A 27,483-nucleotide genomic window follows, 5' to 3' on the forward strand; every position below is an offset into this window, starting at 1 on the left:
ATATAACTAAGGCCTAGAGCAGTCAACTGCCTCCCCTTTGATCACACAGGCATAATTTGAGCATTAAAATCACAGATCCTGTGATAACAGGCCATGAGCTTTGCTTTTATTTTTTTACTGTACTAATACCTCTGAGAAAGAAAGAATCTTCTTTCAGGCTAGGGATAGGACAGTCAAGGAATATTATTTGTTTTTGTTGTTCAGTCATGTCTGACACTATGTGACTGCATTTGAATTTTTTTTGGGGGGGGAAGATACTGTAGTGGTTTGCCATTTTCTTCTCTAGCTCATTTTACAAATTAGGAAACTGAGGCAAACAGGGTTAAGTGACTTGCTCAGGGTCACACAGTTAATAATTGTCTGAAACTGAATTTGAGCTCAGGTCTTCTTGACTTCAGGCCCAGAACTCTTGTCCACTGTGCCACCTAGCTACCCCAGAGAAGATCATAGAAACCTTTAAAAATACTATCTTACTAGGCCGAAAGTTAATGGAATGTCCTCACTAAGGCCTGTACCTGTGTGGTGAGACCTCAGATCCAGGAGACAGCCACGGCTAGTAAAGAGACTCAAACCTACCCAGGTCAGGAATGGAACAAATTTGAGCTTCTCTATCAAAGCCCCAATGAGTGGCTGCTGTACTTCCAGCCTAGGCAAGATAAGGAGACCTACTCTCAAAAAAATTATTCTTATTTTGAGTGACAATACATGTATAACCCAGTGGAATTATTTGTCAGAAGCAGGGAGAGGTGAGGGGAGGGAGAGAACATGAATCATATAACCATAGAAAATATTTTTAAAAAATTTTTTTAAATATTATATTTTAAAAATTGTCTTACCTTTTCCCCAATAAAATTAGTCCTCCTTCAGCATATACACGGAAGAATTTATTCAGATATATATATACATATATGGATGTATTTTTGAAATGTTTGAAGTAACTTAACCTTCATTAAATGTTTATGTGTGGTAGCATAGAGACTTTTTAAATCCTTACTTTTTGTCTTTGAACTGATTCTGCATATTTTGCATATTGGCTCCAAGGCAGAAGAGCTGTAAGGGCTAGGCTACTGGAGGTTAAGTGCCCCAGGACACTGCCTTTCTTCCCTGTGCTTATCTTCTTCAGTCTAGTTGGAGAGTAGTGGAGACCTAAGGGTTAATATGGCAAGTACTGAAACTTGGCTACCTTATATTATGGTCACCAAGAATCTTTTAATTGCAAAATCCAGTGGCCTCAGTTCTCATTCTTGATTATACTTAATCTTCTGATAGTGTTGACCATCTCTCCTACAGGGCTATTTTCTCTCTTTTTGGCTGTTAACACCATTGTTTTTTCCTCTTTTCACTACTCTGTGCCTTAGTTTCATCATCTGTAAAATAAAGGAGAAAGAACACTTGATCTTTACAACTCCTTCCAGTTCAAATCCTTCGGCCATCTGATTCTTTTTTACAGTTCCTTCTCATTCTCCTTTGCTATATCACTGTGAGTGTATCCCAACGCTCTGTCCTGGACCAGATTCTCCCTCTAAACCTTGTTATCATGGTTTTTCAGTTTTCATTGGTTCATTGGTTCAGTTTCATTGGTCTTCAGCAGACATTGATTAAGTACCTACTATACCAAGCACTGTGCTACATATTAGATATATGAAGACAAAACAGAATAATCCCTACCTTCAAGAAATTTAAATTTTCCTAGGGAGAAACATGTTCATAGATAATTGAGTGCCAAATAGATATAAATTAAATACAAAGTACTTTTGGAGTGGGACAGATTTTAAACTAGAGTGTACAAGGAAAAGCCTTGTGTTGGTACTTGAGCCAAGTGTCAAAGGAAACTTGCTATTCTGAGTGATGCTGGTAAGAGAGGCTTGCATTCCAGGCTTGGGCTTCTTGAAACAGAGGGGAGATGGAGTGGTATGTTCAGGGAACAAGAAGTAATAATGATAGTTTATCAACTAGAATATTTGTTAATGATAAAAACCATGGTGGGGAGCTATCATTTAGTGATTGTCACTCCTTTAAACCTGCTTTGTGTATACAGCTATTCTTTACACATCTAGGAGGTAAGGGGTTCTGCGCCCTAATGATCTGGAAAATTTGAGTAAAATTTTTTGACTCACCCTTCATATAAGAGAAGTTATCTGAATGTTTTCTTTTTCTTTTATGGGATGTTTATAGTACTTTATTATAAAATTTGGGTTAAGAATTTGGTTGTAGAGGGGGCAGCTGGGTAGCTCAGTGAATTGAGAGCCAGGCCTAGAGATGGGAGGTCTTAGGTTCGATTCTGGCCTCAGATACTTTCCAGCTGTGTGACCCTGGGCAAGTCACTTGACCCCCATTGTCTACCCTTACCACTCTTCTGCCTTGGAGTCAATACGCAGTATTGACCCCAAGATGGAAGGTAAGGGTTTTATAAAAACAAAATTAAATTAAATTAAATTTAAAAATTTGGTTGTAGACTATACATGGGTCAGGGTTAGTATTTCTAGCCTTGTGTCAGCTGCTGGCTTTTGTTTTCACAAACTTTAACTTTTTACTTAATTTTAAAAAAGAAATTGTGTATATTTGTAGTATTAAAACATAAATATGTTGATATTATAAATATATATTATACATTTCTGAGTTTCTAAACTTTTCTGTGCCATCAGCTGGCCTTTGTGTATTGTCTGCAGCTTCCACAAAACTCCCAAATTCTCATTTAATTTTTTATGCTAACCTGACATATATCAAACCATGATGAGGAAAGTGGCAATGTGGAAGGGATAATTATATTCTGTTTATATTTATGTATATATAAATAAGTCTCCCTTGACAGAATATATGCCTTGAAGGCAAGGACTATTTGATTTTTGCCTTTATATCACCAGTACCTAGCACTATGTCTGACATACAGTAGGCACTTAGTAAATGCTCCTTTCCTTCTTTCCTTCCTTCTTTGTCTCTCTTTCTTCCTTATTCTCTCTTCTTTCTTCCTAGTCTCCCTACTTTCCCATTTTTCCCTTCTGGTCTTCATTTATTCCTCTCTTCCTCCTTTTCCTCCTTTCCTCCAAGGCCCAATCTAGCCAACCTCAGATGACTCTTCTTCAGAAAAGTTGGTTGCCAGGTGGATTATTTTAGCCAGAGAAACTAATCAAGTGGAGATAAATATTTGCACTAAAGAAATCAGAGATCTTTTAAATATTATAGGAAGTCAAAAGGAGGCACTTTCCCCAACTATGTCTAGGGGAAAATTCTTTGCCAAAGAAGAAAAGAAGTAACCCTAAAAGATAAAACACACACTGACTATCCAGTCTCTTCATTCTACAGAAAAGGAAACTGAAGACCAGAGAATTTAAGACTTTCTGAAACTCACAGACAATAAACAGCAGAAGAGAATTTTATTCCAGGTCCTATTACTCCATACTTGGGCAGCCAGATGGCCCATTGAATAGAATAGACATGAAGTCAGGAAGACTCTTCTTCCTTGAGTTCAAATCTGCCTCAGACATTTGTTAGTGTTATGACTTTGAGCAAGTCACTTAAAATCACAGATCAAATAAGGTCGTGAAAAGTCAGACATGACTAAAAAAGAAAACAGAATAACAAACAGTCTTATCATTCCAAATTTATTTTTCTTTTCAGTTCTGTTTCTGATCTCTATACCAGTGATGGCAAACCTATGGCACAGGTGCCAAAGATGGCGCACAGAACACTCTCTGTGGGCACGCCTTCTCCCTCTCCTCCCCCAGAGTTCATTACTCCAAGAGAGACTCAGGTGGAGCTGTTCCCCTTCCCCTTCCCACTGTGCCTGATGGCATTTTTTCACATCCCCACCCCTCTGCCCAGCAGCCCAATGGGAGCTCTTTCTCCCTCCCCCAGTGTGTGGTAAGGGGGGCGCACCTGGCACTCAGTGTGGGGGAGGGGCACAGCACTTGGTCTCTGGTGGGGCAGGGCATGGTACTCCATCTCTAAAAAAGTTGTCATCACTGTTCTATACCTTTATGTAGATTGTTCCATGTGCCTGAAATGCATATCCAGTTTTCTGGATACCAAGTAAAATCTCAGAACTGTTTTAATCAGTATTTCTTTTGCTGATCTTTTGTTTGTTAATAGTTTAGAATTCTTTGTTGGTCCTTATTCTTCAAGCACGCCTATGTACTTACTACAAGAAATAGCATGATATAGTACATAGAGATCCAGGCTCAAGTTTTGCATTTGACACATTACTGGCTTTGTTCCCCTGCAAGACAATTCTCTAAGATTCCAAGTTGCAGAGAAGATGGTGTCTTGTATGGTTTCCTCTGCTGGAAGTTTACTTATAAATAGCCCTTAACAAATGCTTTTGACTTGACTAACTATGTGATAGCTACTGTGCTAGGTTCTGGGCATACAAAGAAAAATGTGAAATTGCTGTCTTTAAGGACATTACGTCCTTCTAGAATATCATTTTCTTAGAATCTCAAGCTTCCTTCAAGACTTAGGTCATTGACCAATTCTTTTGGGAGACTCTTCCAGATCCTCCTAATTTTTAACTCTTTAGTAGTGCCTTATATTATTAATTTTTTTATTGTAACCCCCAATAGAACTGAAGCTTCTTGAAGGGAAGAACCACTTTTCTTCTCTCCCCCCCCCAATATCCAGTGCAGCACTTATACATAGGAAGTACTTCATTAGTGTTTGTGGAATTAGCTTATGACTAAGTATCCTGACTTCTCCAGATTTTTCAGTAAGACAAAGATCCTTGTTTTTGTTGGTATGAGAACTCTGCCAGTATAGACTGTAAACCCATCTTTTAAACTTTATAGATTTAAAGTTGGGAGATGCATGAAATTTGAAACGGTTGTGACCTGATGGTAGCCGTCAGGTAATAATAACTTCTTATGAGTTAGATTATTTCTAAACCAACAGAAAACATCAGTATAGACATGTACAAAGTGAAATAGAACCAGAAGGTATAGATTTATAATCAATGTACAAGCATAGAAAAGAGTAAAAATATAAGACTAAATTATAATGACAAATGTTTATATTCAGATCTACAATGTGTGGTTATGGTATAATGCTTATGATTATTTCTTTAGTTGAAATTAGCAAACATAAAATGGCATGGACATAATTGTATTTATGATCCTTTGGCAGTCTTTTGGCAAGTAAATAATAACAGATGGAAAAAGGCATTATTTTGATAAAGCAGCAATCAGAATATGAGGCATTTCTATTTATAATCATTTGCACTCCTAAGCTACCAAATTCTTGATAGAATTCAAAGAAATAATGCAGCTATGTTACCAAAGAATTGGTCACTATTCAATCAAGTCACTTTTCAGAGTACTCACTGTTTTTTCCTTTTGAGATATATATATATATGTATATATATATATATGCATGTATATGTATACATGAAAAAATGCACTTGAGTTTTCCTTTATTTTTCTCATTTAAATTATCCAATCTTAAACTATATTAACATCAAATATATAGCAGTCTTTATAGAGATACTGTTTTGATAGAAAATCCAAATTATTTACTGGGAAAAAACTAAATAGAAATGGAAAACATAGAAACCATAGACTGCTCTGCAGTGTTTATTATCTAAACTTGAAGAGATTACATAAGTACTCCATTATATATTTGAATTGCCAAAAGGACCAGAACAAATGGATAACTTACATTTCCTGTAGTTTTTTAGTAATCTTTGGAACAATGATATAATACTGAACACTGCATAGATTACTTGTAGCTTTTTGTTAATTGTGATATTTTCCTTTTTTTGAAAAGATTCAAAAATTAATTGAAGAAATTTCAGTGGAACCCCCAAACTTTTTCAAACTGAAATATTAAGAACAGTTATGGAGATATCAGTTTCAAATTATGTTTTTAGCTACAGTAGAAAAACACTGGAAATAACATAGTAGTATTCCAGCATTAGGATATGAACATTAATGATTTTACTAGTATAGTTCATTAGTCATTTGTATTGGGCTTCATTGGCTAAAAAAACATCAGTTTGCCATTTCTAGTTCTATTATTGTTCAGATATGCTTAGCAAACAACAACAAAATACCACACTGTTTCTTGGCACTTAGGTGAACAGCAAAGTGTGGAAGATTTCCACTTTTTATTTCCATCTCCCTACCCTGTGTAGGCCCAAACTTTCTGAGTGCAGATATGTGTGCTTTCTTTTCCCCACAACTATATTTTTAATTCATTCTGGTTTTACAAATTTCAACTAGCAAAATATTATCACTTGATTTTGTCTTAGCAGTGTGATCTAATAGTGTATTTCAAAATTATCATAGCTCCTTAAAAAGAATATTTATTTAAAAAAAGTTTAATTTTTCACTTTGTGATTTAGTTTTGCAGGTTTTCATTTTTTAGTGATTGCTTAATTTCTTCAGTTTTCTTTCTTGGATAAAATATGATGAGTCATTTAAAATTACCTAAAAAAGTGATTCCCAAAGTGGGCACCACCTCCCCTGGTGGGTGCTGCAGCAATCCGGGGGTGGGTGGTGATGGACACACTTTTTTTGTATTACATTCTATTCTGAGTTCAGTAAATAGTTTCATAATTTCCAGGGGGTGCTAAGTAATATTTTTTTCTGGAAAGGGGGTGGTAGGCCAAAAAAGTTTGGGAACCACTGACCTAAATCATTCATTAAGTCACTGTCATGTGAGCATATAGTATTTCTTTTCTTTCTACCTGTGATATTCACCAATTCTGTTTTCTGCAGAGAAAGATTACAAATTTCTCATTATAGTCATGTCAGAATCTCAATAATGATTGTGCTTCTTATTAAAATATCAGTCAACCAGATTTCAGCATTTTTCTTAATTAATATACTAATCAGAATTGTCTAAAAACTACATTAGCATTTAACAGTGTAACTATCAAAGTAGGTCAGTGGGCCACTAGGTTATTGGGCCAAAAACAAAACAAAACAACCTATCTTTGAGTTAATTTTCTGTCTTGCATTGATATTATGAAAACAGAATATTTTCACTTTTTTAAAGCCATGTAACATTCTATAATTTGATATGTATACTTAACTTCACATGTGTACATACATATGTTGCTATCTGTATAAAAATACATAAGTAGATATAGACTTATATAAATGTATATATAAAAACATAATCTCTGCTCCAGGAGCTCATAATTCTAATTAAATCACATCTAAGATGGCCCTTCGGGTGGGTACATTGTTATTTTTACATCATTTGTTATGTTTATATTAGCTAAACATTTGCTCATTAATCTCCATGTTAGGTTCATCTGCTTAGCTAAATTTAGAAGGTAGTGTTAGTAATCAGACTCTTTAAAAGCAATTCCTACTCTGTCAACTTTTTGCTTTCTTCCCATTGCCTGATAGCAGGTACTAAGATTAGATACTTCTTGATTTGAGGTAGCGCATAGTTTGAACCACATGTTCTTACCTTTTTTTTTTTTTAAACCCTTGTACTTCGGTGTATTGTCTCATAGGTGGAAGATTGGTAAGGGTGGGCAATGGGGGTCAAGTGACCTGCCCAGGGTCACACAGCTGGGAAGTGGCTGAGGCCGGGTTTGAACCAAGGACCTCCTGTCTCTAGGCCTGACTCTCACTCCACTGAGCTACCCAGCTGCCCCCTTGTTCTTATCTTTTGAAAAGACATGACTATAGAATTAAATCACAAGATTAGCTAAAACTATGGTCTATTTAAGTCTGTTTCTTGGTATTAGAAATTAATTTAATTAGAAAAATTATGGATTTCTTTTTAATAACTCATTTTGAATGGATCTACAATAAGCCAATTTTTTTTTACTTCTATTTGGTTTTACTTCTGGGGGGGCTGGTGGCTTAATTTTTGTTCAGAAAAATTTTATTAAATTTAAAGTACTGATAAATAAAATACTAAGTATTATAAATGGGCTTTTGCAAGTGCATGCTAAGCTATTCTTGTGATATAAGGAGGCCGATTCACATTTTGGAACTCAAAAAAGTGGCTGTTTTTATTTGGGTTCACTTTCTTTTGGTTAAAAATATTTTATTTTGCCAATCACATATATAACAATAATTTTTCACATAAGTTTTCTGAAGTCATATGATTCAAATTGTCTTCCTCCCTATGCTCCTCCTTCCAGGAGGTAAGCAGTTTGATCTGGGTTATACATATTTCCATATTTTCTTTTTTTAAAGCAATAATCATATAAAATCAAAACCCTAAGATAAAAACCCTTTTTATATAGTTTCATGATGTCCTTTTTTTGTTTTGGCTAATTAAATCATTCTCATATTCTTCCTTTTCCTCTTTTTTTTTTAAATTTAAACAGTATTTGGAGATTTGATGACATGCCACAAAGAACACTTGAGCCAACATTTTTCTGAAGAATTCATTCAAAAGGTCCCAGAAGTACGAGAGGTAAAGAAAAAGCTGGCACAATGAGCTACATTGTTCTAGGAAAACTATCTTGATTAGCATCTCTTAAGAACAGGTAAAGAGACGGGTATTAGCTGTTTTTAATATCAGATGAAGGTATTTGTTTAAGCACCTCCAGTGTTCCAGGCATTATGCTATATGCTAGGGTTACTATGACAAAAGAAAGGAAATGTTCTTGTCCTCAAAGAATTTACATTTTGTGGAAGTTGGAGGTAGAGAAATGAGAAGCACAACATATACAGAAAATTAAATACAGATTATAAACAAAGTAAATACAAGATAATTTTTAGCAAGAGGGGGGTAGAGGCAGCTGGAGGGATTAATTAACAAGAGTTTCATGTAGGAAGTCGTTTTTTGATGTAAATTTTTGAAGGAAACTAGGTATTCTAAGAGGCAGAGATGGGGAGGAAGGAGTACATTCTAAGGATAGCCTGTTCAAAGACATGAAGTTAGGAAGTAGAATGAGAAGAGCAAACACTTTGGTTTATAGAGTGTGTGAAAATGTAATAACCAATAAAGATGGTCAGACAAAAGGTCCCAACCACACCCAGCTCCTTTCAGAAATTGTCATTTGACAAGCATTTATTTGTTATGTGCCAGGCACTGTGCTAAGTACTGGGAATACAAAAGAAACAAACAAAAGACCAAATATGATCCCTGCCTTCAAAGAGCTCACATTCAATGAGACAACATGCAAAACCCAGGTACATTCATAATATATTCAGGATACACTGTAATTAATTTCAGAAGGAAGGCACTAGGAGGGAATAGAGTTAGGGAGTGCTGTGGAGAAGCCAGGAAAGAATTCCTTTAGAAAGTGGAATTTTAACTGAGTCTTGATGAGGGATGTTAATTATTATTAAATATAACCTAAATGGTTTGTGGGTACACACACTGGGTTGAATTACTAAATTAATTGCTAAATAAACCCTCACAACACAAGGCAGCCAGTAGACAGAAGCTAGGAGGGAGAGCAAGGAATGGGAGACAGCCTTTGAAAATGCACAGAGCTTCCTATTTGTATGACCCTGGGCAAGTCACTTGACCCCCATTGCCTAGCTCTTACTGATCTTCTGTCTTGGAACCAATACATAGTATCATTTCTAAGACAGAAGGTAAGGGTTTTAGGAAGGAAGAAATGAAGGAAGGAAGGGAGGAAGAAAGAAAGGAAGGGAAGGAGGAAGGAAGGAAGAAAGGAAGCCTATTATTTTTAAATTTTTTTACTTCATTATTTGTTTCATTATATTTTATATGTTTTCTTCTACAACATGACCAATATGGAAACATGTTTTGCATGGTCATACATGCATAACCTAGTTAAAATTCATCTAGAAAAACAAAAGATCAAGGATGTCAAGGGAATTCATGAAAAAATAAATGTAGAAGAAGGTATCCTAACAGTACCAGATCTCAAAGTATATTATAAAGAGGTAATCATCAAAACAGTCTGTTGCTGGCTAAGAAATAGGATGATGGATTAATGGAATAGATTAGGTACACAATACACAGTAGTAAATATGCCATTGAGAAAAAAGGTATATACTTTTCTCTTCCCATTCAATTTTCTCCAGAAGCTTATTATATCTAACTTTTCTAAAATTCAGTTTACCTCCTTAACTTCTTTCTTGTTTATTTTTTTGGTTAGATTTATCTAGTTCTGAGTGGAGAAAATTGAGTTTCCTAACTAGTATAGTTTTCCTATCTATTTCCTCTCATAGCCCACTTAAATTCTCCTTTAAATATTCGGATGCTATACCATTCGCTGCATATGTTTGATACGGATATAGCTTTGTTGCCTGTGGTACCTTTTATCAGGCTGTAGTTTTCTTCTTATCCCTTAATTATTAGATTTATTTTTGCTTTGTCTGAGATCATGATTTCTACTCCTGCCTTTTTTTTTAAAAAACTGCAGTGGAAGCATAATACAAACTAATACTATTCCACTCATGCAAAGTCAGATGCTAGGCTCATCTATTACAAATAGTATCTTATGATTCTTAAAATTATGCTTGCTTCTATATTTATAATGAGCAAATAGAAGGCTTATTTATGTATTTGATTTCTTAGTAACATCATCTGTAATTCTTATGGCAATAGCATCACCTTTCCATGTATATTTAAAAGATCTTTTTTGTTGAGATTTACATAAGACCCATGTCATTAATTACTTCTGTTGTCATAAGACAGTAATGCAGTGCTTACTCAGCTGGTGAGGTCTACTACTGGATAACTGAGCTCAAGTTCCTTACATAAAAAGCTTTTAATTCCTGGAAGTAACTTCATCTTTTATGATTGGTAAACTTTAGATCCTAGTGACTGAAAGTAATTTTCCTTCACCGTCAATTTTAAGAAGAATGTTATTTTATTGGACCTTAAAATCAGGGTTTTGTTTCATTTTTTTATTAAGCAAATAAAACCCTAAAATTTTAATTTGTCTTATGTTAGTGAGTTATATATTATGTAAGATTTATTATAATTACATGTAAGAACATGGGTAGAAGGTGAGGACTTAGAATCTTTTTTGATGTACAGCACCCTATCAGTTGATTCTTTTAAAATTCTTTAAAAAATTTTTATTGTGAATTTGACAAGTTAAGTAAACATGGATATTCTCTAAAGGAACAGAAAAAGGTTTGCATATGAAATTAACTTTTAACTTTTAATTTTAGTTATTTAATTTGTTTTAAGTATTTATTAATTTTGACATGATAGCAACAAAACTAACTTTCTTGTCTATTAGCTTCTGAACTTCCTTATGCTTTTACCTGTTTTTTAAAAAACATTTCATTAATGCCTTTTTTGTTTCTTTTTTTTGCATCATTGTTGTTATTCATTAACACTTCCCACTCTGCTTCCCTCCATCAAAGCTTTCCCTTGTAACCTATAAGAATAGCAAAATCAAATAAATCGACACATTGTCTATGTCTGTAAATGTATATCAGATGTGATTTCTACTATACTCTCTCCGGATAGCATCCCAAAATAAAGTTCTTTTAATTCATTCCTGTTACCACTTTGCTTGGTTAACTTTCATTTGATACTATCTTGGAGAATATAGAGTAATCCTCTTTATTGAGGCTGACAGCTGGGACTCTTTCAGTTCTTTTCCTGTTTGCTGTTGCATTGTACACATAGATAACCAGTTTAAAATGTTAAAAGAAAACCACTACAGTGATAGAATCTCTGGATGCAAGCTATATAAGTAGATAGTGCACTGATTTTGAAATTCAGGACCTTTTTAAAATTGTGTCATTTACTACCCATGTGACTGTGTAAGTCACTTTAATCAGTCATCAAGCATTTATTAAGCCCTTGTTATGTTTCAGGCATCATGCCAAGTGGTGGAGATACAAATATAAGTCCAAAACAATCTCCATCTCAGGGCAGTTCTTTTCTAATGAGAAAGATAGCATATAAGATACATAAAAGTCAATAAAGGATAACCTTAGAAGGGAAGATACTAACCAACTAATGGCAGCAAGAAAGGTAAAGAAGGAGAGCTTTCCAGCTGTGAAGGACAGCCAATGCTAAGGCCATGGAGACAGGAGTAGTATGTCATGTGTGAGGAACAGAAATCAGGCCAGTGATGGCTGATTTGTAGAGTTCATAGAGGGGAGAAATTATGGAGTGGAGGATATTTGATCCTGGAAGTAGTAATAGGGGGCATTGAAGTTTTTTGTATAAAGATCACAGTCAGACAGGTACCTCAGGAACATCAGTTTGAGAGTTAAGTGGAGAAAGGACTGGAATTGGGAGGCAAAGAAGGGAGATAATAGGCCAGGCAGGATGTAATGAGGGTTTGAGCAAGAGTGGTGGCTGTTTAAATGGAAAAAAAAAAGAGACATTGTGGACGTTGAAAGATTTGGCAAGATTTTAGAACAAGATCGTCAACTGATTGAATAGTATAGACTGAGATTTTTAACTACTAAAAGGATAATAGGACCCTTGAGAGTAATAAGGAAATTCTGAAGAGAGGGGGAAAAGAGAATATGTTCTGTTCTGAGTACATTAAGTTTGATTCACTTATCAGACATCTAGTTAGAAACGTTTAATAGATAGTTTATGATGTAAGACAAGTTCAGGAGAGAAACTAGAGCTGGATATATGAGTCTGATTATCAGATGATCTGCATTAATTGAGAGACCACAGAGCCTTAAAGAGGAGAGAGGAAAATAGAGAAGAATTCTTAGGACAAAGCATTAGGGTATACCCACAGTTAGTGTATGTGATATGGATAAAAATCCAATGAAAGATTGAGAAGTCAGACAGAGAGCTAAGAGAAAGCAATGTCATGAAAACTCAGACAAGAGTAGAAGTGAGTGGTCCACAATGCCAAATGCTTCAGTGAGGTCTAGAAGGATAACAACTGAGAAAATGCTGCTTTGTTGGGCAATTAAGAGATCACTGGTAACTTTGAATAGAATAGTTTATTTTGAATGATGGCTTCAAAAGCCAGACTGCACAGGGAGAGGAGAGGAAGTAGTGGCAAGGGTACAGATGACTTTTTTAAGGGGTTAGCAGTTAATTGAGCAAGTGAATAAATAAATAAATAAAGATAGATAAATAAATAAATAAAATAGTAAGTTCATTGAGTTAGCAAGTGGGAACTAGTAGGAATGATAGCATTTAGTGTGGACTGGAATGGAAAGACTTTCATGGACAAAAAAGGAGAGGATAGAACTAGGAGTACATTTGGCAGGATTAGAAAGGACTCAAACGCCATCAAGTTGTCTCTGTACCTGAGCAGGAACTATAACTAAATGGAATCTAGTAATATAGTCTCAGGTTTGTGCTATATGAGCCAACTTTTTGTGATATTAATTTCTGTCTTATAAAATAGGCCTAGTGCTTGTTACCTTTAATTATAAGATATAAGAATATCATATGTCTTTAGTAATTCTCAAAGGAAGTAATGTATATAAATGCAATGTTAATATATTGTTTAATATGTTAATACTACTAAAGATTTTGCTTTAAGATATTTTCAGTTGTACATTCTATCTATGCTTATCAGCTAATGCCAGTCTCTGTTTATTTAAGGAAATGTATGATACAAATAAAAACAATATTAAAAGACATCAGAAATCAGGTCACTGAAATGACTATTTTGATTCCAGAATACTAGTGATATAGTAAACTTTCTTCAGAAATGTGGTAGTCTATAGATGCTGAATGAGGCATACATTATCAGACACGGTCATGTTAGTTGTTAGTTTATGTTCGTTTCTTTGACTGAACTGTGTCTTTTTATTTGCAATGAAGCAGGGAGGAAAAGAGATTTGGGAAAGTGAGAGCAGTGTTAAAAATTGTGCCATTTCTTGATGTTTGTGATTCATATATAGAGTGGCTATAGAGTACAGACAGTTCTCACATACCATAAGTGGTCCTTTCTGTAGACCTCTCCATCTCTTGGGGATGGTTGGTGTGGCCCTGCCCTCTCCACTTCTTTATACCTAAAATTCAAATGGATTCAGTACCTGCAGCAGAGGACCCCTGGCTCTGGGTTGTGCTGGTGCAGCTGCTGCTACAGCTGCCAAGACCATTGCTCACCAGAGCCCAAGCCTGGGATAGGGGTAAGGGAAGAGCTACTACTTGCCGGCAAGAGAGTCAAATTTGCATAATATAGACTTACAGAAAGCCAAAACTATCTGCAATAAGATTGCTTTAAAGATAGACTTTATATTTCAGGAGAAGGCATGGACTGAATTGGGCAGAAGATCTATATTATATTTCTCTTATTCTCTGCCTGAGAAATTTTCTCAAGTACTTTTCTATTAAATTATATTAATATCTACCTTTCTATTTGCTTAACATATTTTAGATTTTAAAGTATTTTGATTTTCTCAAAACTAATTTTAAGCTATTTTCAAAAGTAAACTATTTGTTGGGGCAATTAGGTGTCTCAGTGGGTAGAGAGCCACACCTTGAGATAGGAGGGTCCTGGGTTATCAAGCCTCAGATACTTCCTAGCTGTGCAATCCTGGACAAGTCACATAACCCAAATTACCAAGCCCTGATCACTCTTCTGCCTTGGAACTGATACTTAATACCAATTCTAAGAAAGAAGGTAAAGGTTTTTAAAAAAATTAACTTTTGCTTACTAACTTTTTTTAATTGGAGAAATTAAAAAAGCACCAAAATAAGAATCAGTATGAATGAAGGAGTTGGGGACAGAGCAGGGAAAAGGCAGGGACTCCCCTAAGCTCTCCCAAATTTCCCTCCAAACAACTTTAAAGCCTCAAAACAAATTCTGGAGTGACATAACCCACAAAAGAACAGAGTGAAGCAATTTCCCTGCTCAAGACAACTAGAAGATCAGCAGGAAAAGACTGTTGTACTGAGATGAAAGTGGAGCCTCATCATGACAGCAGAAGGCCAAGCCTTGGCAAGCTAGCAGCAGGTGTTTGGGGTAACTGAATCAGCAGCAGTGGTTTCTGGAATTCTCAGCCCTTAGATCAGGGGTCTGCAGCCTTTTTGGCCGTGAGAGCCATAAATGCCACATTTTTTAAAATGTAATTTCATGAGAACCATACAGTGCTCACAGTGCCACTCCTGTAACAGTGCTTGAAAAAAAAATTGACTTTATGGCTCCTGCAGAAAGAGCCATAGCTGGCCCTCAAAAGAGCCAGATATGGCTCTAGAGCTATACGTTGCCAACCCCTGACTTAGATGGTAAGGGTTCAGATAAGTGATCAGAAGGAAATTAAAATGATCCCTTTGCTGGCACTAGGTGCAGGACTCTGATACATTGCCCATGTACTGATCTGGTTCCCAGTCCTGAGTTATAGTCCTCCTGTGAGAACTCAAGAACTTGTTGCCTTAGGGGAGCAGGGACACTGGTCACAAAAGTGCTTGTGGTTGCTCACAGACCAACATAGGTTAGGAGAACAATGACCACACTTCTCCTTACATCATACTATCTTAGAAGAACTGAAAACATACAACCCAGAACTACCTTTGAAAACAGCTTCACAAAAACCAGCAGTTGCGAGAGTGGCCCCTTCACCCTGGGAGCAGAGCCGAGCTTTAACAAAAAGTTAAAAGTCAAGAAATAAGATAGAAAAATTAGGAAACTGTTTTAAAAAAAAGTTATTATGGTGACAAGGATGATCAAAACACAAACTCAAAAGAAGTCAACAAAGTCAAAACTGCTACATGTAGAGCCTCAGAGAAAAATATGAATTAATCTTAGGTTTTAAAAGAATTCTGGAAGAATTAAAAAAGGATTTTAAAAACACATAGGAGAGATAAAGGAAAAGGGGTGGGGGTGGGAATGATGCAAGGGAAACATGAAAAAACAATCAATAACTTGGTAAAGGAGGTGCTAAAAAAAAAAACACTCCAAAGAAAACATCACCTTAGAGCAGTGATTCCCAAAGTGGGCATCACCGCTCCCTGGTGGGTGCTGCAACAATCCAGCGGGGCAGTGATGGCCACACTTATTTTGTATTACATTCTATTCTGAGTTCAGTAAATAGTTTGATAATTTCCAGGGGCGCTAAGCAATATTTTTTCTGTAAAGGGGTCAGTAGGCCAAAAAAGTTTGGGAACCACTGCCTTAGAGCAATGATGGTGAACTTATGGCATGTATGCCAAAGGTGGCACACAGAGTACTCTCTGTGGGCACATGTGTTATCAGCTGTTAGAGTTTGTTACTAGAAAGGCAGAGGGATTTGGGCAAAGCTTCTTCCTTCCTCCTCTCCAGCACACCTCACTGCCCCTCTGCCCAGCAGCCCAATGGGACCACTCCCTCCCTCCCTTGTGTGGGGTATGGGGAGGTAGGGCATAACAATGGTCTCTGGGAGGGCAGGGAGGACAGCACGCAGTCTCTAAAAGATTTGCCATTACTGCCTTAGAAGACACCATAGACCAAATGGTAAAAGAGGCACAAAAATACATCGAAGAGAAGAACTTTTTCAAAAGCAAAGTTCACCAAAAGGGAAAAGATAAACAAAAATTCACAGAAGAGAAGAATTGCTTAAAAAGTAGAATTGACCAAATGGAAAAGGAGATACAAAGCTCACTGAAGAAAAACAATTTCTTAAAAATTAGAATTGGGCAAATGGAAGCTAATGGCTCCAAGAAACAATAAAACAAAATCAAAAATAATGAAAAAAATACAAGAAAATGTGAACTATCTCATTGAAAAATCAACTGACCACAAAAATAGGTCAAGAAGAGATCATTTAAAAATTATTGAACTAAATTGTGGTATATGATGGTGATGGAATACTATTGTACTGAAAGGAATGATGAATTGGAACAACCTCCAGGAATTGATGCAGAGCGAAAAGGGCAGAACCAGGAGAACGTTGTACACAGAGACAGATACACTGTGGCACAATCAAATGTAATAAACTTTTCTACTACCAGCAATGCAATGATCCAGGACAATTCTGAGGGACTTATGAGAAAGGACACTATCCAGATCCAGAGAAAGAACTGTGGAAGCAGAAACACAGAAGAAAAACTTATGATGGATCAAATACTTCAATGGGTATATGATTAGGGGGGCAGCTGGGTAGCTCAGTGGATTGAGAACCAGGCCTAGAGACAGGAGGTCCTAGGTTCAAATCTGCCCTCAGACACTTCCCAGCTGTGTGACCTTGGGCAAGTCACTTGACCCCCATTGCCTACCCTTACCACTCTTCCACCAAGGAACTAATACACAGAAGTTAAGGGTTTAAAAAAAATGGGTATATGATTGGGATTTTGATTTTAAAAGATCACTCTATTGGAAATATGAATAATATGGAAATAGGTTTTGAACAATGATACATATATAACCCAGTAGAACTGCTTGTCAGCTCTGGGGGAGTGGAGGTGGGGAAAGGGGTGGGAAAAATCATGAATCATGTAACCTTGGAAAAATATTTTAAAGGGAAAAAAACAACAATTATTGAACTACCCAAAAGCCATGAATACTAATTGTGCCATAAAAAATGATGAGCAAGATACTTTCAGAAAATTTTGGAAAGACTTACATGGATTAATGAAAAGTGAAATGAGCTGAACTAGGAGAGTATTGTACACAATAACAGCAATATTATGCAGCAACTATGAATGACTCAGCTATTCTTAGCAGTCAATGATCCAAGACAATTTCAAAGTACTCATGATGAAAAATGCTTTCTACCCCCAGAGAATAAAATGATGGTGCCTGAATGCAGATCAAGACATATTTTTAAAACTTTATTTTTTTGTTTTCTTTTATGACTAATATGGGAATACATGTTATACATGACTGTACATGTATAATCTATATCAAATTGCTTGCTTTCACAAGAAGGGGGTAGGGAGGGGAGGGACGGAGAGAATTTGTAACTCAAAAATTTTTAAAGTTAAAAATTATTTTTACATGTAATTGGGGAAAAATAAAATATTGAAAAAACCCCAAAAGATAAGTTAAAAAAAAAGAATGAAGAGGCTGAATTAGTTGATGCCTAAGGTCTTTTCAAAGATTAAAATTACACTAATTATATTTCTTCCCTATTTTAGAAGTTGAAAGTTTCACCTTTAAATTAGTATCATCTAATTCTGCACTAGGGCATTTATGGCTCATTTCAGTATTTAGTGCTTGATGTGTAGAAATGTTTCCTAATTTTAATAAATGTTTATACTTTTTATAGATGCTAAAATTATTTTTATAAATATAAATGTTAAGTAATTCTGTACCTTCTTGCTCTTTATGGACTTAAAAAAATCCAAAATATTTTGATTCAGTAAACATAATACCTGCTCTATGCAAGGCACTATGCCAGTCAGTTTTATTTTTATTTCTTTATAACAGTGACATCATACCCAAATAGAAATGGATCTCTGCCAGCTGCATATTGATTTAGGAAACCACAAATTAACATTATCTGTTTTATTGTATTCTTACTTATTTTGTTAAACATTTCCCAGTTACATTTTTTTTTTAATTCTTGCCTTCTGTCTTAGAATCATTTGATTCCAAGCAGAAGAATGGTAAAGGCTAGATTTGCCCAAGGTCAAACAACTAGGAAGTGTCTGAAATCATATTTGAATCCAGGACCTCCTGACCCTAGACCCGGCTCTCTATTCCACTGATGCACCTATCTGCCCCCAATTATGTTTTAATCAACATGTTTCAGGCTGAGTGTGGCTGTTGTTTTAACACTCTACTTGAAATAGCAACCTCAGAAAAAAGAACTAGTTATTGAAGTGCTTCAACACAAGTGCTTTCTAGTATCGAGACAGTTACTGTTAAAATCATGGATTATTTGCCTTAATCTTTCAGAAAGATTATAGGTAGAGTTAGACCTGTGATTTTATTTTTACAGTCGATCCAAGCAGCAAATCCATTTTGATTGCATATTGTTTGGGATAGTTGAGACAGCCTGTATTAATGGATAGAGGGCAAGATTCTAGTTCTTTGACTGCAGCATCCTTTCCAAGTCTGAGTTTCCTCATCTGTAAATGAGACAATAGTATCTATAGTGCCTCCCTTATAAAATTATTGTGAGATTATGTATGTAAAGAAATTTGCAACCCTTAAAATGTATTATTCAAATGTCCACTCCAATACAACAGGCATTTATTAACAAGTTATGTAAAAAGCAGGATGGCACACTGAATAAAGGGCTAGAGACAGAGACTGTGTGTGTGTGTGTGTGTGTGTGTGTGTGTCTGTCTGTCTCTGTAGAGAGAGGACACACATATATGAAAGGGATATAACAAAGGTTCAGTTTCAAAAACAATCATTTTTCTGTTCTGGTTTCATTATATATTGAAGTATTCATGTTTGTTGATATTTAAGTTCAGGCCTTAAGGAGATGTAATAATGATCAAACTAGAGTGACCTTGTGAATGCAGAGAAAAAAACAGAATGGAGAGATAGTGTGCTGGTGATTAGAATCAACAAAACTCGACACTTACTGAATATAGAGGATGTGAGTGAAAAATTTAGGATGACTAAAATTAAGAACCAAAGGGAGTAAAAAGATTGTGGTGTTCTCAATAGAAAAAAGATAGCTATGGGGGAGAAATGGGTTTATGATGAATTCTTTTTTGGATTTGTTAAGTTTGAGATACCAGAGAATCATCCAGCTAAAGAAGTCCAAAGACAGATAGTAGTATAAGGAGAGGTTATATATATAGTCTTCTAAAATCCTAGACACTTGGCCCCAGAGACAGTGGGTTCTGGGTTCAAATCTAGCCTCAGACACTTCCTAGCTGTGTGACCCTGGGCAAGTCCCTTAACCCCTATTGCCTAGCCTTTACCACTCTTCTGCCTTGAAACCAATACACAGTATTGCTTCAAAGATGAAAAGTAAAACAATAAAAATAAATAAAACTTTAGACACATATATGTTTATATGAGAGTTTTAGAGAATTGCCTGGGGCACCAGGAAATTAAGTATATAGTAGGACCTCATTTTACATAACTAATATGTTCCAAGACCCTTCTCATATGTTGAAAATCATGCATGATAGCGAACCTCATTATTTAACAAGTATTTCTTAAATGAGCAAAGCTTATCTTTTCTTAGGCTTATCAGAGTTACAAGCATTACTACTATTATACTTTGGGACTCTTATTAATAACTAAATAGTATTAATGATGCAAAGAGAAGTACGGCTTTGACACAGACTGATGCAGGAGCTAATGTTTGATGCAAAACAATGTAATGATTCACACTAATGCTTCTCAGAGAAAGCTTGAGTGGGATCAGATGAACTGCTTCAAGATTTTATACCACTTGGGAAAATAGAGCAGATTTAGTGCATAATTAAAATGTTTTATTTTATGTATTTTTCAGCCTTTATTTTTTTTTATTGACAATTGCACACATATCTGAATTTGTATGTTGTCGAATTTGCATAAAACCAGGGCCTACTTTAATTTGCTCAGGGTCTTCTGGTCACTATGTATCAGACTGGATTTGAATCCAAGTTATATGTATATGGGCATGTATATATGCATATGTACATATATGCATTTGTATATTATGTACATAGCTTATGTAAATATATAATGTGTATAAGTATAAATGTAGATATATAGAGAAATTTGGGATTCATCCATAAGGAGATAACTGAACCCAAGAGCTGATGAAATCACTGAGACAGTGTTAGATGGAGAAAGAAGATAAGATGTTCCAGGTATTTTTTTAATATTGGCATTTATATATTAGGATGAGTTCTTTTTCATGATGCTGACTATTTTGCTTTTTATTTTTTAATGGAAACAGTAGTAGAGCTGAGATTTTGCATTCTTCTGGCGTTCTTTTTTTTCTGTTTGAAAAAGGTATGTGTATGTGTTTGAATAACCTTCAATAAATTTTAAAAAATTATCTGTGAATATAGCGTTGATTAACCAATTTAGGTTACTATGAAGTTAATACCCCCTTATTTCTCTTCTTGCACAGGCAGAAGTACAAATGTCTACCACAAGACGAAAGCGCAGCATGTTATATACTTTACCATAAGCTATCATAAAATGAGCTCAATTGCAGACAGGTATGCTATTTGGATGCTATTTTACTTTAAATTATTTTTCAATGGCAAATTAATCATTTCTATCAAACACATATAAAAAAGTTTTTATACTTAATGTTTTTAGGTCCCATCTCTGTGTTCTAGTTCCTTTTTTATGGTTAGTAAGGTACAATACTATAGTTATTATAGTTTAGAAGTTATGACAAGGTAAAGAGGGAAGATTGCAGTCTGGTTGTCCTTCCATAAAGAAGATATGTAAGAGAAGTTCTTGCTCGTAAGTATACTTTGGAAGCTTTTTAGGTGAAAAAGATTTGACCACGTGAGCTAATAATGAATTCCTAAACCTCTTGAAACTTTTATTTTAATTAAAGTAAGAATGTGATGACCACTGATAATAGAGATGATTTTAAAATTTTGCAAATATAAATAAACTTAATTACATTGGGGAGGGTGACTAATAGTTTTATGAACTGCCTTGCCACAACACAAATGTGAAAAATTAAGAATGCATTATTAAAATTCACAATATGAATTAATTATTACATTCAATGGCAAAAGAAGTGTTTTCCTATAAACTTTTATCTTTGCCTAATGGTGTTACACTTTCTATTTAACTTTGTATCAGAATTTCTTACCATAGTGCTGGGCAATATAATAGATATTAAATAAATATTTGTGGAATTGAACTAAACTCTCATCCACTCACTTTTTAGTTTTCCTCTGTGGCTCATGCATACATATATATTCGTGTGTTTTCTACATATATGTGTGTATATATCAATTTAAGTGTTGAAGTAACAGTACAGTTTGTAAATATTGTATAAAAATAAGTTAGTGAAAAGTTTTCATTTCTATTATTAATTGGTTTTTCAATGTAATCATAATGCCTACCTGATAAGGTGACTTTACAATACATGGGTCAATTCAAGTAATAGGATATTTTTTTCAGTTTCATAGTGAGTATGCTATTAATGTCTGTTTTAATGTTTTAATGTCTCTTTTAGAGATGACGGTAGTATTTTTGATGGGCTGGTGGAAGAAGATGACAAGGATAAAGCAAAAAGGTGGCTGCTTAAAATGTATACTTACAAATAAATGATTAAATTGGCACTTTAACAATTTAAGTGTTAATTTGAATTATGATTAACTTTGACTTATAAATTATAGTAAGACATATAAAAACCTAAACTATATAGACTGTTTGCCTATAAATTTAGTATAGTGATTTTTTTCCCTTCATTATAATCAAGACATGCACCCTTTGATATTTAGAACATAAAGATTTATAAAATAAATCAGAAACATTTGTTCAATCAAGTTAAGAACATAATTCAATTAGATTTTATGTGAAAGTAAATATTTGCTTGTTTATGTGGAAGAAATAAATATATGTCTTTTGTTAGCTTCCAAAATGAGAGACACCTTTATTTGCACAATTGTTACTTTAAATTTTTTAAAATAATCTTTTGTATCAGAAACATTGAATTCTGAATCTGGTTCTCCTACTGTGGATGTTTCATTACCTAAAAATATGTCCACTAGCCTAACTTGGATGATGATTCCAACTCTACATTGAATGATTGCTAATCTTTCCTCAGAGTATCTAGAAATAAATCTGAGAAGAAGCGCAGAGATCAGTTTAATGTTCTCATCAAAGAATTGGGATCTATGCTTCCTGGTAATGCTCGGAAGATGGACAAATCCACTGTACTACAGAAAAGCATTGATTTTTTACGGAAGCACAAAGGTATTTGGAATTTTCAGTTCAACAAATGTATTAAGTAATGCAAACTGAATCCAATATTGGTTTTATTTCTTTAAAAGCAAGGTACAAAAGAAAACCCATGGGCAGAATTTAAATCATTTTAGTTTATCCTGACTTTTTTATTTAAGAAAAACTTCAAGTTTTAACACTTATTTTGTTATTTTACAAAAAGATCTTTTATGTCCAAATAAGTAACCTAGAGGTAAAAAAGCAATTGATTTTGACTAATGGTTATTGTAGAAAAACAATGTCCAGAATATAATCTTTTTATTAATCTCTTTCAGAAATCACCGCACAGTCAGATGCCAGTGAAATTAGACAGGACTGGAAACCTACATTCCTTAGTAATGAAGAGTTTACACAATTAATGTTAGAGGTATATCACAATTCATCTTCTTAAAATTTTAATTTCAAGAGATTTTTAGTGACTTTTGATAAATACCAGGCTTGTTTTTATTTAATTTAATTCAGCAAGCTGTACCTTCAATGAACATTAATCATTAGTTGTTTTGGGGTTTTTTATTACAGCTTTGAGTAAACCCATGCTAAATTTTCCTAGATTCTGTATTGTTCGAGTTTTTTACCGTTTTAATAAGAGAAATATGTGAGGCTTCTCCAGCAATTAGCAAAATATTCATTACTTTATTGCTCTAAATGATATCAGATGTCTTCTGTCATATACTTTGACTACTACAGGGCCTATCTTGCACTAAATTTTAAAATGTGTTTCTAACACAGAAGAAAAACAATTGCTTGAAGACATGGGCTATCGGGGATATTATTGGGGATGTAGACACTAAACAATAACTCTAGTCCAACTATCAATAATATGGAATTAGGTCTTGATCAATGATACATGTAAAACTCAGTGGAACTGTGCATCAGCTAAGGGGATTGGGAGAGAGGGAAAAAATATGAAATATGTAACTAGGGGAAAATATTCAAAATAAAAATTAAAAATTAAAAAATAAAATGTGTTTCTAGGAGGTAATAGTAAAACATGGCTCTAGGTTTTTAGGACTACAAGAAAAAGGAATTCATTCCTAACTAATTAGAAATTCTTTATAGGAATTGAGCTTGTGGTTTTTTTTAGTAAGAAAGTTTTCAAAATCTAATTAATTTGGGTTCTCATAGTGGTGTATTTTGTTCAAAATTGTCAAATCTGTTTAGAAAACCAAATAATACTTCTGGGGTCCATGGTTTGCTTCTTTGCTGTAGGTATTCCTTAACCCAATGCAGGTTGTAACCCTTCTGTCCTTTAATCAGTGCTCTTTTGGAATTGCTGTGTCCGAAAAAATTCCTATAACCTGCCATTTGGTGATGAAATTTTGTTTGGCTGGCACTCTGTTAGCAGACAGTCTCACAGTAAACCTGAAACTGTATCTTTCCAGCTTGGTGTTTGACTTGTCGGAGTTCATGTCTTAGGTTTCTAAGAGAAGTAAAAATTCCTTCATGTAGCTTTAGAGTGGTATGTTAGTGGGTGAACCAATCATAAATACCATATAAATGTTGAAATGCTGACCTACCATTTCATGCATTCTCACTTCTTATGAGGTATGGCAATGTAGCATAGCTGCTATCTCTGTATTTCAAATGTATTTAAAGATTAAAAACATTTTTATAAAAACTTAACAAATGAATTATGAGAGATAAGAGAAATAATGTTTTTTTAAAGAGGATAGGCTTTGGTTGAGGAGGAAGTATAGGAAAGTGAGAAAATGCATGAATTCGATGGAAAAGTAAAGGAAGTAATCAACATAGAGAAATAGAGAGGATATTAAAACTTTTCCTCAGCTGATGCCCAATTTATATTTGGTAATAATGTTTATTTAATAAAAATAATTTTTAGGGCTTGGCAAAAAGGCATATCCATCTATCTATTATTATGTATGTGTTTATATCTCCATATGTCAAAAGACCAAATTGTATGTAGCAAGGAAGGAGAAAGAAGCAAATTCATGAATTATCTTTTGTTGATGTCAGTTGTGAAAGCCAATTTTTTGTGTAAATAAATCTTGGTGCTGAGTTGTTAACATGTGAAAATATTGATGAACATGGCTTGGGATATGAAGTGAAAGATCTATGAAATTTAGTCATATTTTGCCCATGTATAAATCTATAATCAGAACTCAATATCTTACCTAAAATTTTTTTTTATAATTGCAGAGTAAACTGAAGCATAAGTTATAATTTTGCTAATGCTTTTTTCTACCAGAAATTGGCTTCTTAGTATTATTTCCTTAGCCCTCGTGTCTAGTATGTTAGTGATATGGGTGAAATAGTTATTGTCTTTCAGAATTATTTTAAAATGTAATTATTAAATCACTTATCATTACAATATTTAGGATCATACCCCTGGAATTCTCTGTATTTATATTTCACATTTATTATGTGAAGCATATTTTTAGCAATTAGTATTTACTGTTGCTACAAAATAAATTTTCCTTCTGGAACAATAAAATATATAGGGGGGTGTGTGTGTGTGTGTGCACAAGTGCGTGTATATCTTTGTATCACTTAGACCTAGATTTTTATCAAAACATATAATTTGACCTATTTGCATAATTTTAGTGTCTCAATTAAAGATAAGGGGGGAAATCTCAATATCTGATTTCAGTAGGCCAAATTTCACCTGGCTGTGGTTTCTCTGGATAGAACATATGCATGCATATATCTATATCTATATACATACAACTATACATATGTCTACATTAAACACATGTGTTTGTATATATCTCTTCAACTGTATGGTATTTGGCTTATTATTTGCCCTATGACTAATAAGACTAGCTAGTGTCTAGAACACTGTCTAGTATAGATTAGACTGGAACAGGGTCTAAAATATAGTAAATACTTAATAAATACTTGCTTAGTTGATTAATACAGATATAGGTATGTGTGATATGAGTGTATGTGTGTGTATACTTCTTAGTAATTGTAAATATTTTATTAAGTGGTTTTGTGTCATGTTCGACTCTTCATGACTATTTTTGGGATTTTCTTGGCAAAGATACTGGAGTGGTTTGTTATTTCCTTCTCCAACTCATTTTACAGAGGAGGAAACTGAGGTAAATGGGTCTAAAAGACTAGTATGTATCTGTGGCAGTAAACATTTACTAAGTACCAAAAATAGATTTGATTTATAATGGGAAATTAATATAGTTCAAGGCTATATTTGTAAATGCTATAAAGGCAATGGAATAAGAACTTAATTTTTTTATTAAAGAGTTTATAGAAAGCAGAGTCTTTTAATTTTAAAAATGTTTACCATATCTACATGTGTATGAGTGCATACATACATCCTTTAACCATATAAGATGAAAATGTAATATAACTTCCTCCTGCCATGTGTGGTTGTTTTTTTAGCTTTACAGCCACAATTTATGTATAAAACTAAAAGCAGTTCATTAGTAGAACTGATAGTAGCAGCTCTTATTAATTTATTGACTACCTATATTGGGGATGAGCAAAAATGATTAGTGTTTTATTATGTGTTTATGTATTTTTTATTCCCATTTCAACAATAGTTTTATGATGAAAACTTTTTCAAGGTTTTTATCCATAGTAAAGGTTGTTGGCACATCACACATGAATTGAGAGGTTTTTTTGTACCTGATAATTTTACATATATTAATACCCTCTAATGAACCCTCAGTGAAACCACTTTTTGGGGCAGCTGAGGACCTAGCCCAGATGAAAAAAGGAGGAGGGTTGGGCGTAGGGCTAGCAACCCCACCCTGTAAAAACTACATCTGCTAAAGAAACTGCAACCTAAAGTAGGGGCAGCTGGGCTAGCTCAGTGGATTGAGAGCCAGGCCTAGAGACGAAAGGTCCTAGGTTCAAGTCCGGGCTCAGACACTTCCCAGCTGGGTGACCCTGAGCGACTGTGTGTCCCATTGCCTACTGGTTGTGGCCCTATGCTCCTAGAATGGAGTCCCAGGATAAAAAAAAAAAATGAACTATAACTTCCATTTGTGTAAAACACTTAACTGAAGGACATCATACTCTAGGAGTGTACTAACAGGCATAGAGTCAATTTTTTTTAGTCTAGACACTTGAGAGACAACTAAATTGCACATCTACATTTCCAAAGAAATTGAAAGAGAAATAACTGAATATTTGGTAGCGTGCTTTTTATAAATCTATATGAATTAGGTTTAAACACCACTTTTTCCATGAACTGACATTTTTATTTATCATATGAACTTTTTTTCCTTTTCACTTAACTGACCATTATGTTTAATTTCAGGCTCTTGATGGTTTTTTTTTAGCAATCATGACAGATGGAAGCATAATATATGTATCTGAAAGTGTAACTCCATTACTTGAACATTTACCAGTAAGTATAAAAAATTAATACTAAGTGTATATGTAAGTGCCAGATGGTGATAACTTATTACATGTCATATGCATTGGACATCCCTAGAAACAAACCAAAAAAAGTAAATAGAACCCAGATAAATTGATACCACCTCCTAGATGGTGAAGAACTAAAGCTTTCAAACTAGTTTAGGGAATGAAAAGGATGAGGGAAAAAATGCAGTCTCCCATGATCAAGAGTAGTAGGACAGGGACAGCAGCACATTAGAAAGTCCAAGAGTGAAGTTCAAAAAAATATAATAGAAAATAGATTTTCAAGAGATAAGGTTCATTGGTACATTAACCAAGTCAGTTGTGCTCCACGAACTGTTACCTGTTTTGTCCACCTAGCTGATGTTTATTGATTGATTGAATGGGAGGAGAAATTCAGATGGAGAATCATTCAGGCAATCTGTTCTGAGGGATGTTATCATTTTGGTTGGACATTTCATAATATGCATTGATTGAAGTGTCATTATAATGTATTTTATTGAAAACTATTTCCT

The 27,483-nt window shown here is 34.4% G+C and overlaps 1 protein-coding gene across 1 annotated transcript in view; it reads left to right on the forward strand.

The window, feature by feature from the left end:
* Positions 1-13,855: 13,855 nt before the first annotated feature.
* CLOCK (clock circadian regulator) overlaps positions 13,856-27,483 on the forward strand; it is a 55,806-nt gene continuing 42,178 nt past the window's right edge. Inside the window, exons 1-6 of the mRNA XM_044681727.1 lie at positions 13,856-13,964; positions 20,784-20,874; positions 21,858-21,917; positions 22,452-22,600; positions 22,903-22,994; positions 26,868-26,957. Of these exons, the coding sequence (XP_044537662.1) occupies positions 13,856-13,964; positions 20,784-20,874; positions 21,858-21,917; positions 22,452-22,600; positions 22,903-22,994; positions 26,868-26,957 (591 nt within the window). The remainder of the gene's footprint in view (positions 13,965-20,783; positions 20,875-21,857; positions 21,918-22,451; positions 22,601-22,902; positions 22,995-26,867; positions 26,958-27,483) is intronic.

Source organism: Gracilinanus agilis, chromosome 6 (assembly GCF_016433145.1).
Source record: "Gracilinanus agilis isolate LMUSP501 chromosome 6, AgileGrace, whole genome shotgun sequence".
In the NCBI taxonomy this organism is placed as follows: Eukaryota; Metazoa; Chordata; class Mammalia; order Didelphimorphia; family Didelphidae; genus Gracilinanus; species Gracilinanus agilis.